Here is an 18264-nt window from a genome sequence, read left to right as displayed (position 1 = left end):
TGCGTTGTACATCTACTGACTTTTGTACATCTGCTGACTTTTATACATCTACTGAAAATCTCATATAACTTTCTTCTTATCCTGAAAGAAAGAGGTTGGATGTGTTTGTTTATTCGTTTGACTTGGCAATTTGGCATAGGTTTTTAATTCCATGCAGACTTAAAAGAGGCATTTTCAGGAACTGTCTCGAAGATGAAAAGTTTAACTACTGTTTTTCTTTTCCTTAAGTCTGACTAAAGGTATGTGTTTCCTTTTTTTTTTTTTCACTCTGTGTGCTACATCCTGTTAGTAAAGGTATATCTAGGTGAGGTTGATTCCCCAGAAGAAAGGGGAGATGCCTCTCTCCCTCACAAGCAGGTCAGCAGGGTCAATAAAACTGAGCACCGGCCAAGAGGAAGACCAGGCACAGGAAGGCATCAAGACGAAGAGAGCTTGCAGCTGCAGCAAGGACTGAGATAGCTTAGAACAGAAAACAGATCAGGCCTAAGAAATGGGGAGAAGAGGACCACAGGAGATGATCAATGTCTTTGAAGTGACTGAAATCATTCCTTGAGGAAAGGACCTGCCTTGAAAGTACAAAAAAGGCGGGGAGAAACTGGTTTATTTTTATTTTTCTCTGTCTTAAAAGATTTTCTTCATCAAGTTCACTGTAAGGAGAAGGTTAATTGGTCTATGAATTCAAATCTATCAGGGAATTAATATAATAACAGCAAATACTTCTATTACCCATCAGTGAGTGCAACTGACACACACAAAGTTGAAGGAGATTTTTTACATGTTACCAAACTAGTTCCTTCTGCATCATGGACAGACCGGTTTTACTTCACACAAATGAAGACTGTTAGTCCGGGTTTACGTATTTTTTGAAAGAGTGAAGCATTTTCAGATATTTTGGGGAAGCCCTTCTGCTGTTACTTTACAAAATGCATTAATCTGCTCAAGCAGACATTTTTGTGCTCATACGTGGAAACAGCTAAAGTGGCTCTCTGAGGAGCTCAAGCCGTCTCTCACTTTCAAAATTGGTGAAGGGATCTTTTCACCCACAAAGCTAAACACAGATGTTTCTGAAACTAAAATAAGGAAATCTAGGAGGCTTTAGCTGAGATGTGGAAGACCCTTTTTCCCCCCTTTTTCAGGCATTCAGTCACCGTAGAATATCTTACAAGGATAATGTTTAACTCTTATTCCCTGATAGACCTAAGTGAAGAAAAGCAAAGGGACTATTCAGCGCTGCCTGAAGCTACAGCTGCCTTGCCACTTACTTACCACTCATGTGCGGTTTTGCAAAACAGGATAAATACGCTGTATCTTTGACATACACTGATTGTACAGAACCTCTTCTTTCTGGCATCCTTTCAGCATAAAGTTTTTTTATATATATTAATTGAGACAATTATCCCACGTCTCTTTGAGTGCCTTCTTTATTTTTAGCTTCCTAAGTAGAAGTGTTGACTTCTGGTTTGTTAAATTTTATTAAATAATTAAGTATGTTGGCACACTGAAAACCTGTACCTAAAAAAAGATAAAGAACTCAGGAGTAAGGTTCAGAGGGAGAACAGGCAAAGTTTTTACTGAATATTTAAAAGGATACTATCTTTAGCTGTCTATATTTAGCTTTTCAGCTTGCTTAAAAGCTTTTTTTGTAAGATTCTCTCTAACATTTAAACAAAGATAGAAAGGAGTATAAGAGAAAAACTAGGCATTAAAAAAAGTAAAGGAGCTCCAACAGCCAAGATATTATATACATAATATTATGAGCCTAAGATTATATTGGTGGTATAGTTTTCCAGATCTATTTTATTTTCACACAGGGAAAGGGTTCACATTTTTTACACTGGAGATATTCACCTTCATTTTACAAATTGTGTTTGGATTTTCAAGGTGAGCAGTTAGGATATTTCTGAGTCATAACAAAAATCAAGGGGTACAAATACTTCAGATGAGATATCATATCACAACTTTTAAATGCTACCATACTGAAATTACCATAGTACAAAATCCAATACTTTTGGCAGCAAGTATTGGTTTCAGCAATTTATTTCATTGTAGTGAATAGATTTTTCTGGTGCTACAGGTTAAGAACCCTGAGTGATAAGTTCTGAAGACATACGTAAGTACTGATAGTCACCAGCATTTATATATGTCTTTCCTATTAGCTAGTGCCATAGCCTTATTGTCCTTTGACTACATTTGTTGATAAACAGCCAGTTTACACTTAAACAACAGAAAAATGAATGCTTTCTGAGAAATTCCACACCACTCCTCATGAAAGAAAAACCCAGAGGGCAGTAAGTAACTAAAACAAGATGAAGAGGAATAATAATTCAATAATAAAACTACGAGATATATTCAATACACAGAGCCATTTATTTCCTGACTTACACTACTTCAACTTGTCTGAAGTCAGTGGTGTTAGCGAAATCATTATTTTAGCCGATTGCTTCTAGTCAAAAGCCTGCTTCTAAGGATGCAGTAATAAGGCAAATTCATCAGCATGCTAAATTACATGTCTCCATATAAGTGAGATCTTAGTAAAGAACTTCGTTTAATAATCTTAAGATAAAAGTCACAAATCCAAACCATATTTCATTTCTAGTAAACATTAAATATAAAAGGCATGTATTTGCTAATTAACTAACTAAGAGGATATTGAAAAAATTTGGAGTTGTATGTCAGTATTTACTAAAGAGAAGGAAAGTCCTTTAAGAGGTTGACCTCACTTACGTAAGCTCATCAGGGTACATTGTGGAAAAACCTGAAGTCTTCAGTGATATCAACGGGCAATCATTCCTGACATTCTCTTACTCATTTATCTCAAATAATTATTGCTTGGAAATTTTATTCTGTGCTGTATGAAAAATCCCATCATGCAGGGGGAAAAAAAATGCAACAAGCAATAAATGAATTCTCCTTATTGTAACTTCTAGAGCTTAGTCAAACTAGAGCCAGTATCTGTGGAAGTTCTATCATTCAGTCTGGTAGCAAAAAATAGATTATTCAGTTAAGATTTAAACTGATATATGTTCATTAACTAGAAGTATAACCGTATATCCAAGCCAAGAGTCCTGTTTCCATATTCCGTCATAAGCAGTAACTACCAGTTGACCCACAGGTCACAATGCCTAAACAGAGGACATTCCAAACCTTTTGCACTATAAAAAGCTTAGGTGGGATTATAATTCTTGTTCTAAATACTATATTTAAAATTATTTAAACATTTTAATGTTTTTAAACACCATCATGAACCCTGTTGCAAAATAACTAGCTGATGCACATGTGCATCAGTACTTCTCATATCATTGTATACAGTAAAGCTATTGGTATGAATCTAGGATAGCTTTATTAATTGCCTCCAGTGAAGCGACAGTGGTTATTTTAGGCTGCCCAGGAAAAAAAAATAGTTAAAAAACCCTCATGTCTTTATTTGTCTGAAGAATAAAGGACTAATAACTTAAAAAATATTTTAAAAGCTCTATAAATTCTTTATAGTCAATTTGTCCCTGTTATTTTAGCTGTACAGCCAGTTGCTTTTGCAATGAAGAAATTAAATTGCACAAAGATAAGCATCCTGAGAAGCCTTAAAATAAAAGAAAATATTTTTGTGGTCATTCAAATATCATAGATGTTAAAGTTTATCTTAAGATCTCTATAGACTATTGCTACTAGCAATGGGGACAGCATTAGAAAACTGAGAAATTGTTTTCTCCAAACTCATTTTTCTTCTCTTAGAGCACTAGAAATTACATCTTTAGGGGGGCAAACAAGTTTAGGTGCAGAGAAATTACGTATTTCCCCCAACTATTTGATACAAATTAAAATACGAGTTTTACTTAAGGTAGTGCAATCTCTTCATTCCTTCTCCTTTAATCAACTGTAGTCTGAGGTTTTATCAGCAAGCAATTTTAAAATGCACATCTAGTATAAGCAAACAAACATTGTTTCTGAGTCAATTATGTTAAATGTCCTAAAATGTGATAATTAATTACCTGTATGAATCTGGGCAATAATGAATACACTGCCTACTTCCTTAATTTCTTATAAATCTTTCCTGTATCATATACCTAAGTCCATGTTATATTACATAATACAAAGGAGGAAAATATACTAATGTTTCTAAGCTTTTGACGCACTTAAATTGCGAGGGCTATCATTTTAATGGCTTGCTGCAGCAATCCTGACGTGCTCTAAGAAAGTTGTCTGAAACTTAAATTGTTGCTTTGTCATATTTTGAATTTCCTTGACACTCAGTGTAAGCAGTTTAGGTTTAATTTGTATTTCTTACCATATTTTCACCCCAGTGTGGCAGGTGCAGAACACTGGAGTTGGTGCGGGTGCTTACCAAATTACAAAGGCACATGATACGAAAGGATTCTCCTGGCAGCCTGCGGATATACACAGACACAGGAGGATAGTGTAAGTGTTCCAGTGTTGGACTTGAACAGTTCAGCCTGGTCCAATAGCTGGAGTAAATTGCTTAGGGTTTATAAAACTGTTCACAGAGGAAAGGAACTACACATGATAGGGTGTTCATTCTCTCTTAATCAAGAGTTGTGGTTTTTGCATTTCCTTTTCATAAAAAGGAATAGACAAACATTAGAGAAGACATATATTAAGATCCTTGGCCTTGCTGCCATGCATCTACAAGTTTCACTTCTTCGTCCTTCTTTTAGTTTCCAGTGCTAAATGCATTTCTGATGCTATAGAAAAGCAAGAGTTCTTGATACCATCAGTTACTTTCATCAACAAACCTCACTAATATTGCAATTAACATAGCAGTTATTCTACTGAATTCCCCGTGATATTTCATACCAATTTGCTTGCCCCCCTGTGGTCTGGGGCCATTCAACTTCTGGATTTTTGCTGTAGCACAACAGAGAGAATGAAGAAATGAAAGGGAGGCAGGGAGAACTGGAGGCAGCTGGGTCCTTCATAATCACACCATCGAATACCCCCTAAAAATCAGCAAACTCCTAAGATGGGAGTGCAATATGATAATCTTCTGCATCTTCTCAACTTTTTTAAGGAACTTAGGACACACAAAGAGAGGAAAGGAGGGGAAAGAAGGGAGGAAAAAGGCTTCTGTCAGAAACATAGAAGATTTTTGGTTGTAAGGTGGTTAGAAGAGAAGAGACCTGTAGTGATGGAATAAATAGGAGAAAGAAGAAAAGGAAGAGAGAAATAGAGAATGGATACAGGAAGGGAGAGTAAATACACATCTGTTTAAATATATATAAGTGATATTTTCTATAGTGGTATTTTCCAGTTTCCTGGCAGATGTCCTCCGATTGCTGTTTTGAGGAGAAAGAACTAGGAAGACTGTTTTAAGAACTCATTTCATTAACTTTGCTGTCTACTGTGGACTGTAGTTAAATGTGGGATTGGCTGAATGACCGCCTATACTCTTATTAGTCATAGTAGAAAGAAAATGGATTATTTTATACTCTTGAGAGTTTTTTAACTTCTTTCCATGAATAATTCTATGGAAAAATTCAGTCACAAAATCCTGTTACATAAATCTGTGACTTCCAAAGAGATTCAGGAAAAGGATTTCATGTTTGCAACATTATATACAGTATAGAAGTCTTATGTCAGTTATGTGGTTGTACCTTCATTCTTCTGTTTTCTTCTACTTGTTTTCTCAAAATACATATTAGAACTTGGAAGGGAATAGGTGGTATCTTCACATTTTCTAGCACCAATCCTGACTGATTTATGAGATTTTGTACAAATACAAAATGTAATTATATTTCACAAGCATCCATCTCTCTTTTTCTGCTTTGCCCCTTCATTTGTTTTAGTCTCTGAACTGTATTATTAGTTTTATTTATCTGAGCTGTGATATTACTGAGAGTACCATTTTTGTCCTTCCATTTATTTCCAGTTTCTAATGCAAATACAGTTGAAGGGAAAAAATACTCTTACGCTGATTCTGTTGCGATGCAATTCAGTAGCGTGATCCTCTGACATCAGCAGTATTGTTATTCTAATCAGTTTTGTACAGCTTGCTGAACTGTGATGACAACCTTAGTGTTCTGTAACATCTAGGCAACACCTTGTTGGAAAACAGGCTGTTCCAGAGGATTTTTTTTCCTCCCAAATGAATCATAGAAATTAAAGATAGAAAAGATCAAATCAGAAGTGGTAATATAATTCCCTTCTGTAAAAGTGGATAAGTTACTCAGGGAAATCTATTTGGTCTCTGAAATGTTGTCACCATGGTAAAAGGGGCTGATGCTCAAAGCGAATAGGTGTCCTGACCTTGAAAACACACCAGCCCAGTGAACTGTAGAAAGAACAGTCCAGGTAGATACCAGAGACAAAACCAGGGTCGCAGAACTCAAGACATCCACCAGTATGACTGCCTACCCTGGTTTCTAACTTCCACCTGCAAGACAGCAGGGTTTGCTGATTCACTTCAATGCCATTACAAGCCGTCTTGCTATTTTATGTCATGTCTTACTTTGCCCTTGGCTGGGTGGACAAATAAAACCTAAGTTAAGAATGCTTTAAAGAGAATTACATCTGACTGGATTAGTTGTCATGACTTCGTATTTTGGTGAAAAACACCCATAGAACTGAAAGAACACCTATTTACACTATGAATGGGGCATATAACTATAGCAACATCCATTCTGAGTGTCATGAAATATGCATATGGCACTTCAAACTTTTGTCAAACAGCAACTGAAGTATTTATTTTATCAACATCTACTGGAGATCTGTGAATGAAGTGTTTAAAAAACCTGAATTTTTCACTTCAATTTCAGGACTACTTATTTAACCAGACTCACTTTCATCTATTATTTCTATATTATAAAGCTACAAAACTGTATGACAATGTCAGTTTAATACAATCTTGTTATCAAAGTAAATATGTATTAGCTAGATATTACTCTGATAAAATTTTAGAGGTTTTCATAAAAGAACAGAAGTCTTGTTCAATTTTCTGTTGCTTCTAAAGCAAAGTATTTTGGATATGAACCTACTGTGTAGAGTCCCAAAGCAAAATACTTCATGGCACTGCATAATGTCACATAAATATAAGTGTATCCTGTGGTTCACTAGTAGCTCCGACTGCCATTATTTAGTCTTTTTAAAAACTACATTTCTTAGAAATCCTTAAAAAAGACCCAAACCCTGACCACCTCTAGATTTTTAAGTTTAGGTCGACTAAAGGTCTTCAGTCAACTCCTGTCTACTCCAACATTAGGTGCCTAAATAGGCAACAGTAGTCTAGACTTTTTCTTTACTGCTGCTTTTCTCAGGTGCTTTATATTTCCTGTCACAGAAATTCATCCAGTGGACAGCACTACCCTTCCTGGCATATGCAGAAATACCTTGGTCTTGCCAGGACTGAGATATTCAATATCCCATGCCTCTACTAAATCTACTGCCTAGTACAAAGTAAGTACTCCTATCATGTGACGGGTCCAATACAAGAGACATTTTCGAAGCAGCCCTGACATGTCGTACAAAACTGCCAGAGGCAAGGTACATCCCCAAGTCTGTAGCACTCATCCAGCATATGGATTCAATTCCTTTCTCGGCCTGACAGTAAAACTCACATCACTTTCCTCTCATGACTGAACCACCAAGAATAGCACTGACAAATATTTTTAGACTGTGAGGAGAGCAGTAGCTCTCTCACTCACACGTGTACCATGGGACTGCAGAAAAAGATGGTAGGTGATAAAGTCACAGAAAACTGTGTGCCATTTGACATATCTGCAAAACACCTTAATCGCATCTACATACTGTTTGGCTAAAGTCAACTTGGACCCGACACCAAAATCCTCCATCCCTTTATTCCAAGTATTATATAATTCCTCACTGCCATTTTCTGCCAATTACTCTTTCATGCATCTAATTTTCTTGGCCAGAAGATGGCATAGGCATTTCAAATTAAATTGTTGCTGCAGCTTCACTGGAAGTTTCTGTATGGTAATTATTATAATCTAAATAGAGTATAACGTTTTCTTTTCAGAGTGCATCAGTATGATCTTTCATTTATGCTGTGCTGATTATGTCAAATTTTCTTCAACTTGCAGCACGCTGGAATAAAGTATTACAATACAGATTGTTCTGACAACATGGTCTTTAACAAATCTATTCTTCTATATCTCTAAAATACACTGTTATGTAGTTCTCCAGCTGTCCAGACTTGTAACATTCAGCACCCTGAATTTCTATCAACTACAGTTAAAAGTTGAGGTTACTTAAGTCCTTGCGGTATCTGAACTTGTCTATGACACTCAGAATCTATACCTTAGTAAGATTATAAATTAGTTCAAACCGTAAATATTTAATACTCTCTCCTTAGTGCTAACAAGCTACCTGCCTGACATCATTACAGCTGTGGGCAATTGCCATGTCTGTAATTACACAGCTGGTTTCATTACTGTCCCAACTACACGATAGAGGGTCTGAAAATCCCTTGTATTATGTGAAGGTGTACATTTGAATGAGGTTTTCAGAAAACCGCTAAATAATACGAGGTCTTTTTTCAGCTTAAAAGGAAACAGTAAGGTTTTTCTGTAGGTGCTTAAAGCTAAAAGGTTTATTGTGGGCTTTAAGCCATTCAAATTTCCTTGCATCACCACCTGCAGCATCAGGGTTAATTTGCTAATGAGAAGCAAAACCCACAGGCCCATCACGCTATTTAAATTTAATGTGCACGTGGACTTCCTGATTCAGGCCAGGTTTATAAATAGTGCCTTTAGTTTAAAAATAGGCTTTTCAGATCTAAGGGAGTTGATATTATGATCTGTAAAGTGAATGAAGCTCCCAGGAGAAACTGGAGCTTATGTAATATTTATTCCTACATCTCTATTCAGCTGTTTTGTGCCATTTTGATGCTGAGCTGCCAGGACTGTTAAGTTTCTTAAACCTTTCAAATCTTTCTTCAGTGAAGCTGGGACTGTCTGCATGCTTGCTTGTCTAGGTAACCTTACTTGGCTTTGGGATTTTGCCTAAGAAACAGTGGCCATTGACACCACTTACAAGGATTTTTATTTAATAATTTCTTTTGCACTTGACCTTTGTGGAATCCCAATCTATGCTGCCAGGTAGAGCAACTTCCCAATATTAAATTGATCCTAGAAAGATTATGAACAGATCTGCCTTTTCTTGAAATGTTATCGCTGGTTAAGGTCCCGGGGAGAAGAGTTACTGAGCCTGTAGAGCTAAGCTCTGTCTCCAGGTATGCGAACAAGGCTATTTTATTAAATTTGCATTAGGCACTCACAAAACCAGCTTTCATTCCCTGATCTTGTAGATGTTTGTGATGTTTTAAAAGAGAAATACTGGTGCTAATGGAACAAAATTCAGGGCAAAAATGTTTCTGAAATATGAAACAAATCTAGTGTTAACATGTTATTGAGACACCATTTTGTGCATGGAAACAGCCACGAGAGAAGCAGAGGCATGACCAATAGGTAGGTCTAACGAAATGCCTTTCTAAGGAAGAAGTTCAGCTCTTGGTGGCAAAATGAAGCCTATCGTATTGAATATTATGCTTAGCCTTCTAATTTTATTTTCTTCATAAACTAACCCATTACCTTATTTCATGTGATGACTTATATTCTACAATCAGAGACTTTTTTGCTCCTACGATTCAGTTGTGAAGAAGAGTTACTAGTTTTTTAAACTAGGTATTGTGCCAGCTATCAATGCTGTCACTTTTGCTAGATGTAAAAGTTGTTAATTTGATCCTGTGTTTAGTTATAACTATGAGGTACCACATTTAAATTTCTTATCCCTGCTGCAGGCATCCATTGGCATGCCCCTAACCTTAGTCTTGTTTCCAGCTAACAGCATAAAGCCCCAGATTCACATTCTGAGCAAGGGCTGGATTAATAAGAAACATTTCAAAACGCAAAAAAAATCTTGTAAGCTCTCCTTGAAGAAAATCAGCAGAAGTATTTGTGTGAACAGAAATTAGTGCTTTAAAAAGTAAAGAAAAACTTTGGCACCATTAAATATATGAAAACTGTGGACATAACAATCTTAGCAATATTATATTTGAATACATTACAACTTCTAGAAAACCTGTTCTAAATTTGCAGCAAAGCATCCTGTTATTTAAGCCTAGTTATGAAACAGTCAGAAATGACTTTTAGCATATCTGGAAATATCTGACAGACACAAAAAAAGACAGTAGATAAGAATGGCATGGACCTGGTAGTTAGAAATTAAGTTTGATCTTGTAACTAGTCCAACATTGCAAATGTTTACACTATCCTCTTTCCTTAAAGATATACTTAACAAGTAAATATTAGAGGTCTGAACTGATGGCCACTGAAACAAAAACCTTGTACATGACTTCAATGGTAGCTGCAGGTACTGCTTAGTCCTACCTAAAAGCAAAAGTATCTCCAGTTAGCATAAAGACTATATCCCTCAGCTAAATTTGGTGCAACCTGAAGTACTAAGGACTAAACAGAAAACGTAATGTTAAGTACTTCAAAATGTAGCAACATGATGAAAACATCACCGTGTCTAGAAAGCATTTGTTGGAAGAAGCTGATACCTTTTATATATATATATATATGGGAAATAATTTGAAATAGGTGAACAGAAGCAGTAGTGACCTTGCAACAATATTAGAAGGTACAGTAACATCTTGGAAAAAAAGGAGGATAAATAGTAGCCTTACCAATGTTACCAACAAAATGAGATCTTCTCTAAAATTCATTCAGGTTTCCTTAGTACCCAAAAATTCTAGCTGGAGTCCCTAATGATTTAAAACATTGCTATTTTGTTCCACAGATAAGTCATTTCCCTTTTTTTACAACATTGTTTTTGCCCAAGCTAAAAGTTTTGGAAGAGCTAAAATACTTCATAGTCTCAGCACTTGAGGAAAGAGCTCTGCAGACCACACGTCCCTCAGTTCTCCTAATATTGAGGAAAGAATTCGTCCTTTTTGATCTGCTGGCAATGTGTTCAGCCCTCCAGTCTGAGTCTATGGGAGGCGTTCAGCACCACTTAGACTAAGCAACTCTAATTTTTTTCTATTAATATTCTGTACTTATTTAAGTTGCTAGAAATTTCTGGAAACTTTCTAATTCCCATTAACTTCAGGACATACTTAGCACTAAATCTAGGGGAATAACAACCCACGTAGTATTTTGTCTATGTTATGGAGATAGAAGTTGCTACTTGTATTTGCATAACATAGACAAACACATCATGTAGTTATTATTGGGTGTTCTTATATTCATTTTGATACCATGACAATCCCATAAGCATTTTTGTATAGTTTCTCAAAGTTTTTACACTCAGTTTATGTTGTATTTTGCTTTTGGAAAAGTCAAATTGTCTGGGAGAGCACTTGTTTGTTTTCTGTTGCTTTAAAGCAGGTTTTTATTCAGCAGGTAGGTCTGATGTTGCTATGTGTTTGCTGAGCAAAAAGGCACCATTTTTCAGTAAGAGCAGTGAAAATATTTAATGGAATGTTGGTTTAGACTGCATCTAAAAGTATAGCCTGCTAACGGTGGTTACCTGTAGATCGACCTTCTTCCCACATACATTTGTAGTACAACATCTGCTTAAGTTTATTAAAGTTTGACTTATGTCTATGTCAAGAAATTCAACCTCTACCTTCTCAGTTCAGTCAACCGGTGTTAATGCACAGTAATGCATTCTTTAGTTACATAAATCACATTTTTTCACAGAATCATGATCTCGTTCTCTAAAGAGAATGAAAACTTTTCGTTCACAAAAGAGTTATTCAAGATTTTGTTTTTGTGGCTTTTAAAGGGTTCAGTATTCATTCAGGCTTCATTTATAGCATTCTGTTCAAACCCAACTTGGAAGATGAAAATTAATTTTTCCCTATATCTTTTTTTATGGTATTCACCTCTACAACACCAAGTGTTCCACAAATTATAAGAGTTTGATTTCACAATATGCCATTAAATATATTGAAATTTCACAGAATATCAATATTTTCCACTAATGGTGGATGGCTAAATCTAGGATCATATTTTTAAAGTGTGTATTTTATAACATGTGAATGTGCAACATCATTTCAGATCCGACTTCAGAATCTCGAACAATGAACTTCAAAATGTGTAACAAACATACTAATCCCAAATGAATTTTTACTTTAATTTTCTACTCTGTCTTAAAGACGAAGTTTCTGTGTTCACAAGGAAAATGTCTCTGAACTCAAGTTTGAAGATAACCGTTCTTGAAAGGGAGGTTAAAAGTTCTCTCTGCAAGCAGGTATCTGTTTTCCAGGCGGTTTCTAGCCCAGTGCTTTGGTCATCCAGCTGACATGCTAACCGTGAGCTGGCAGCCTGGAACTTGGTTTCCAAGCTCATGATTTTTTTAAAAAAGACAGGCTCCCAGGATATCCTGCTTGCTTCCAACTTCCATATGAAGCAGCTTGTATTTCCAAGACTTTCACAGTTTGTCTCTCTCCAGCAGCCGAAAAGATAAAGTGGCACAACCACGGAGCACCAGTTTGTGGAAGCCTGAAATTTAGCTGATTCAGAGACAGAGTGCTTATTCTTCCTAGACTCAGTTGTTTCCAAAGCACAGGGTTGCTAAAACTGTTCAGAGAAAAGTATATCACCTGTCTTCATTCAACAAAGGGAAAACCCCTCCATGCTTTTAGCTTTGTTCTATAGCTGAACCTTTTGGCTCAAGTGTGTAAATCATGATAATATTAGCAATATTAATGGAGAGAATGTGGATGGAAGAGAGAAGTTTGGGATGGGCAGCCTGCAGATAAGCAGAAAATGTATAAGCAAATCTAAATTGTTTTAAGTATTACATTTAAATAAGTGTCCTGGTTCTTCATCCTATCTGAAGTTTATATGGTGCCATTTCATCAAACCTTTCCCTTGTGGGCAGGGGAGGGGGGAAAAAAACAACAGCAGCTTTTCATTCACTTTCCACATCTCGATTCATAAGATAAACACAGAGTTCTGAGTTTCATATAGTCTCTTTATCCATTCTTGTATCACTTACCACTATGTCAAGGGTAAATCCTGAAAGCAATGGTTTTTCCCTCCTTGTCTTCTGCTTAAATGAGCTCTTCTACTTGTGCTGAAATGATCTGGAATTCTGCCAGAGCCTTCAGGATAAGCGTATTTCAGCCTGGCAGTGAATTCCAGGGCAAAAGAAGAAACAAATACAGCCACCATGAAGAGAAAGTTATTTATAAAACCAGATACAAAATCCATGAAAACTGGTGTAGCGATCTTTTAACTAAGGCCCATTTGTCCCAGCTGCCATCAGTACAAATATCAAATGTGGTACTTTGTGCATGTATCAAAATTTAAACAAAGGAGAATAAGTAGCATCCTGAGACAGATAATTTCTATGCTTTTCTCTGTCAGTGTTTGCAGATTTAGTATTTCTACCTGGCCGTTTAAAGCATAAGATTAGTGAGAGAATATGCATTTTAAGATGTTTGAGATTAATATATTAAAAAAAAATATTGTTTTGAGAAATACAGTAGCTAAAATGCCCTATTGGTCCATAGATATCATCACCTTTTCTTTCAACCTGTTTTTATCTATTTGTATTTTGCCTGCTCAAAATAAATGCATAAAACAGTTCACCAAGCCCACTTTGGATTAACAATGAAATTCTGTATCATCTAAAACTAGCAATATATTTTCTTACAGGTTGCAATAGAAGCTTGTATTGCAAATTCAGTGAATAATCTAATTCCAAAATACAATCTCGAACACACACACACACACACACACACACACACATTCCTATGTATACATACATATGCGTGCATTTATATACCTACACACATGTCTGTAGAGATACATATTTATAGCTTTCTGTAGATATGGACATGAATAACTAGACCAATGCATGTAGTAGCTCTTTTTAAAAAATGAATAAAAGCTGTATCAATGTATCTTGTGACCTTCTCCGTAGAAACTAGAATGGCTGGGAGGCATTCAGATGAGTTATCATTTAAGCAACTAAAAAAGAATATATAATCTATGCTCAAAGGATTAATTCAAACCATGTAGTTATTATGGGCTCCATTGTCTTTCAAGAAAAGAAGGGGGTTCTATCAAGAATTAACACCATCTAAAATAATCTCCCTTTGTTTAAATTAAAAAATGAACCAAGAGAATGGATCATTGCTTAATTTTCCACTTGGGAGGCAGAGAAAAATGTGGCATCACTTGTCTCTGGGAACCGTCTTGGTCACTGCCCAGCATCACTCCTTTTACCGAAAAGTGTGTCTCTCACTTTAGGAAAGAAAACTAAGCTTGTGTTCAGCTAGAGTCTTAGAAATTTTTACTTAAAATTCCAAAGATGCTAATTCCCAAAATATGAATTGCAATGGTTTAATGAAGTGCTAGCCAAGAGATTACTAAGAGTCACTTTAAGTCATGATAGTGAGCTTGAAATACAAAAGGGAAAAAAGATTTTGATTTTGGGACTGGAAAAATTAAGGGGTCGTATAAGGAAAGAGAATTAAGATAAATATGAAAGGTAAATGTTTTGAAATTTACTAGTAATCATATTATTTCTTCTGATTTTTCAAGACTGTCTATTCAAAATCAAAGCAAGGCTTAAAGTTATGAATATTTGAATGTGATATAAATTCTGAGTCTGTGTGATTAAAAGAATCCAAATCAATGAGGTGATAAAAATATTAGGTCATGGTAATTAAACTCAAAGACAGTTTTCTTTTAAAGGTGCATCTTTAAGTTAAGCTACTTCCCTTTAGATTAAAAATAAAGTGTCTTATTTCTGATATGTGACAGTGAATTTTGATTTAGAAAGGTGGAACTAATTACATTTAAAGTGTTCCACTAAGGCTGGTCATTAATATATTGAGAGCAGAAGTGACAGAAAAGAGCAAAATTAAAACTAATACTTGCCTTTATGTATTTATTTTACAGGAAATGTGTTTGTTGTAAGCCTGGCAGTTGCAGACTTGGTCGTAGCGATCTACCCATATCCACTGGTCCTCACATCTGTATTTCACAATGGATGGAATCTGGGATACCTTCACTGCCAGATTAGTGGCTTCTTGATGGGCCTAAGTGTCATCGGATCAATCTTCAATATTACAGGCATCGCCATCAATCGGTACTGCTATATCTGCCACAGTCTCAAATACGACAAGCTGTACAGCGACAAGAATTCATTGTGCTATGTTGCTCTTATCTGGGTCCTAACATTTGTCGCTATCGTGCCCAACCTGTTTGTGGGATCGCTACAGTATGACCCCAGGATTTACTCATGTACATTTGCACAATCCGTGAGCTCAGCGTATACAATAGCAGTTGTGTTTTTCCATTTCCTGCTTCCCATAGCCATAGTTACTTTCTGTTACTTGAGAATATGGATCCTCGTTATTCAGGTAAGGCGAAGGGTTAAACCAGATAACAACCCCAGACTGAAACCACATGACTTCAGAAACTTTGTGACCATGTTTGTGGTATTTGTACTGTTTGCAGTCTGCTGGGCTCCTTTGAACTTTATAGGCCTTGCTGTGGCTGTCAACCCAGAAACTATAATCCCGAGGATTCCAGAGTGGCTGTTCGTATCAAGTTATTACATGGCATATTTCAACAGCTGCCTTAATGCTATCATATATGGACTCCTTAACCAGAACTTCAGAAGAGAATACAAGAGAATTATTGTCGCTTTTTGTACAGCAAAAGTTTTTTTCCAGGATAGTTCTAACGATGCGGGAGACAGGATGAAAAGTAAACCTTCTCCCTTGATCACGAACAACAATCAAGTGAAGGTGGACTCTGTCTGAAAATGGCCATCTTCTTATTGTCACTCAACAGCATCCAAATAAAGTATCTGTTTTGTTAGACTTACTATTAAATATTAGTGAAATATCTCTTCTACACTGAAAGCACTTTGATCAAATTCTTGCATGGTATTTGGGAACTCAAGTTACAGAGCCTTGACATACAGATCCTATTATACAATGGTATATCTCATATAACAGCACAATGATATCCTTGAGGGAATTGCAAAATATATGCATGGATAATTTTTTTTTTTTTTCCTTAAATGGAGATAAACAACTAGAAAGAGATTGAAACAGAAGTATCCACATTGCCTGGCTCAATAAAAGAAATCTCAAAACTGTTTCTACCACTTTCTGCCTGCTTCTTCTGGCCAGGTTATGGCCTCTGAGAACTTCTTTTAAAACATGAAATCAGACTATTATGATATATATTAGAAAATGTGAAGTGAGAAATAGAGGCAATTGAAAATTCATTAGGTTTTTTGATAAGTACCTCTAACCTATATTGCTTTGCTCCTACCATGGACACAATTACTTATTTTTTTGAGATTAAACCTCACCAGCCCTCCTGGGAAAGGCATTCCCAATTGACTTCTTAATTTTAAAATAGCTTTTAGAAGGAGAAATATACCTGACTGATTATCTTCCAAGCTACAAGGGCAGGAGGACAAACAGCAAGGAAAGAAAAGAGCCATGATTCATCAGCTCAAGCCGTTTGGGCATGAAAAAAAGGTGTAGGAGGGGTGGGAAGAGAAATATAAACCACCATTCTTTCTGAAGAGACAGTAATTCACAAAATCGGGACGTGGCCCAGAGGAGTTTCTGGGGAAACACCTCCTAGAAACATAAGTGAGGAAGGATCGTTCTCACTTCTGTGCAGCATAGAAGAACTAAGCCTCTGTGAGAAGCAGATAATGCATTTAAGAGGAGCGGTGGGTGAGGATGACAGTTTTGTCTGGTTAGCGGAATCTTAACCTCATGAAACCCTGGGAAATGAGAAATATTCACAGGATGAGCATGTAACACCTTTCTCAACTTGATCTCCTGAGAATAGCCTGAGACTATAGGTTATTTTGCATTCTGCCACAGACAAGCTTTTCAAAATAATAATTAGATTTTACCACAATGATGAACATAGTGTAATAAACCAGAACAATTAGACACCTTTAAATAATAGAAAAAAGAAGATGCTACTTATGACCCTGGTACAAGGAGGAACACCTGACTCTCAGGACAGGACCTGCTACGTGGACTTTCCACAGACAGCAGGCACCTCTTCAGTGAGAGGAAGCATACTGTGAAGTGAGGAAGAATAGCTAGACAGACTGTCTCCTGCAACAATGAATCTCTGTTTATAATGAAGTCCTCTGGTGGAGAAAAGCAGTTTGCAACAATAGGATTCACCTTCAAGTTGACCTTAAAAAGAAGGAGCATTTAGATCTGGAAACACGTTCCAACTGTTATACCTTTTAATGCTTAAGTGTTCATACCTACACTGATGTTTAAGTACACTTGAGCTTTTCCAAGCCAATTCCAGTCATTTCAACTGGACTAAGAGTTTCCGGATAGCCATCAGACTTCTTTTAATCTATATTAAAACGTGGACTTTACCTAAACAGTTCATTTAAATTATTACTTGCTGTACTGGAGATTTTCTTGAGCTTATATGTCTTAAAAACAGTCACTCTATGTCATTTAATTCCTTAAACTGCATAGAAATCTAACAGCATTTCATCTTTCTTAGATCATATATTAATTTACCCTTGACTTAATAATGAACTAAAAGGGAAGAGATTCGTATTTACTTGAAAACCCCACTGTCACTTCGTCAACTGACCAATCTCTTACCTTAAAAATAGGTGCCTCATGTCAAGTTGACAATGGAACTAACGAATAATATTGTAAAACCCTGGAGATGAACTAGCAAGTCAATGCATTGCCGAGGTGCTTGACTCATCTTTGTTTACATTTGCCAGTCAGAACCACTGTGTAAATAACCAGCTCTCTTCTATTGTGGTATCATCATATGATGCGATATGATAGAACACGATTAACAGCATAAAGTATATCACAGCTTTCTTCACTGTGATTTCATCCTTGGAGGATGCTTAGCTCTGTAATTTTATTGCTTTGTGTGTAGTGATTTCAGAATAGCAAGGGAGGCATGACCACCTTATAAGAAAAGAAGTTTTCATATAAGAAAAAACACTATTTAAATTCTTACAAAACTTGCCTTATTTAAAGCATATTTTCAATGAAAATAATGTCTTATGATGCATCTAATAAAGTAGCGTAAAGATAGCTTAATCATTAGTAAATTGAGAATTCTCAAAGATCTTTCACTTGCCATTTCCAACAGAAAATGTACATGTTTATCATGTCTACATATTTATAAGCCGACTCAAGATACTGTATCCAATATTGTGGGTTATCTGAGGAATTAAAGTCCCCTGTAATTCACAAGTGCTAAAATATATTTTTGATGATAGTGAAAATGGTTTGCTATA

At 36.1% G+C, this 18264-nt stretch overlaps 1 protein-coding gene across 1 annotated transcript in view; it reads left to right on the top strand.

The window, feature by feature from the left end:
- MTNR1A (melatonin receptor 1A) overlaps positions 1–15757 on the top strand; it is an 88698-nt gene extending 72941 nt beyond the window's left edge. The window contains exon 2 of the mRNA XM_009883918.1: positions 14889–15757. Coding sequence (XP_009882220.1) covers positions 14889–15757 — 869 coding nt within the window. The remainder of the gene's footprint in view (positions 1–14888) is intronic.
- The last annotated feature ends 2507 nt before the right edge of the window (positions 15758–18264 follow it).

This window comes from Charadrius vociferus, unplaced genomic scaffold (assembly GCF_000708025.1).
Source record: "Charadrius vociferus isolate BGI_N301 unplaced genomic scaffold, ASM70802v2 scaffold514, whole genome shotgun sequence".
Classification (NCBI taxonomy): domain Eukaryota; kingdom Metazoa; phylum Chordata; class Aves; order Charadriiformes; family Charadriidae; genus Charadrius; species Charadrius vociferus.
The sequence above is the reverse complement of the archived record's forward strand: the minus strand, read 5'-3'. Positions and strand labels throughout refer to the sequence as shown.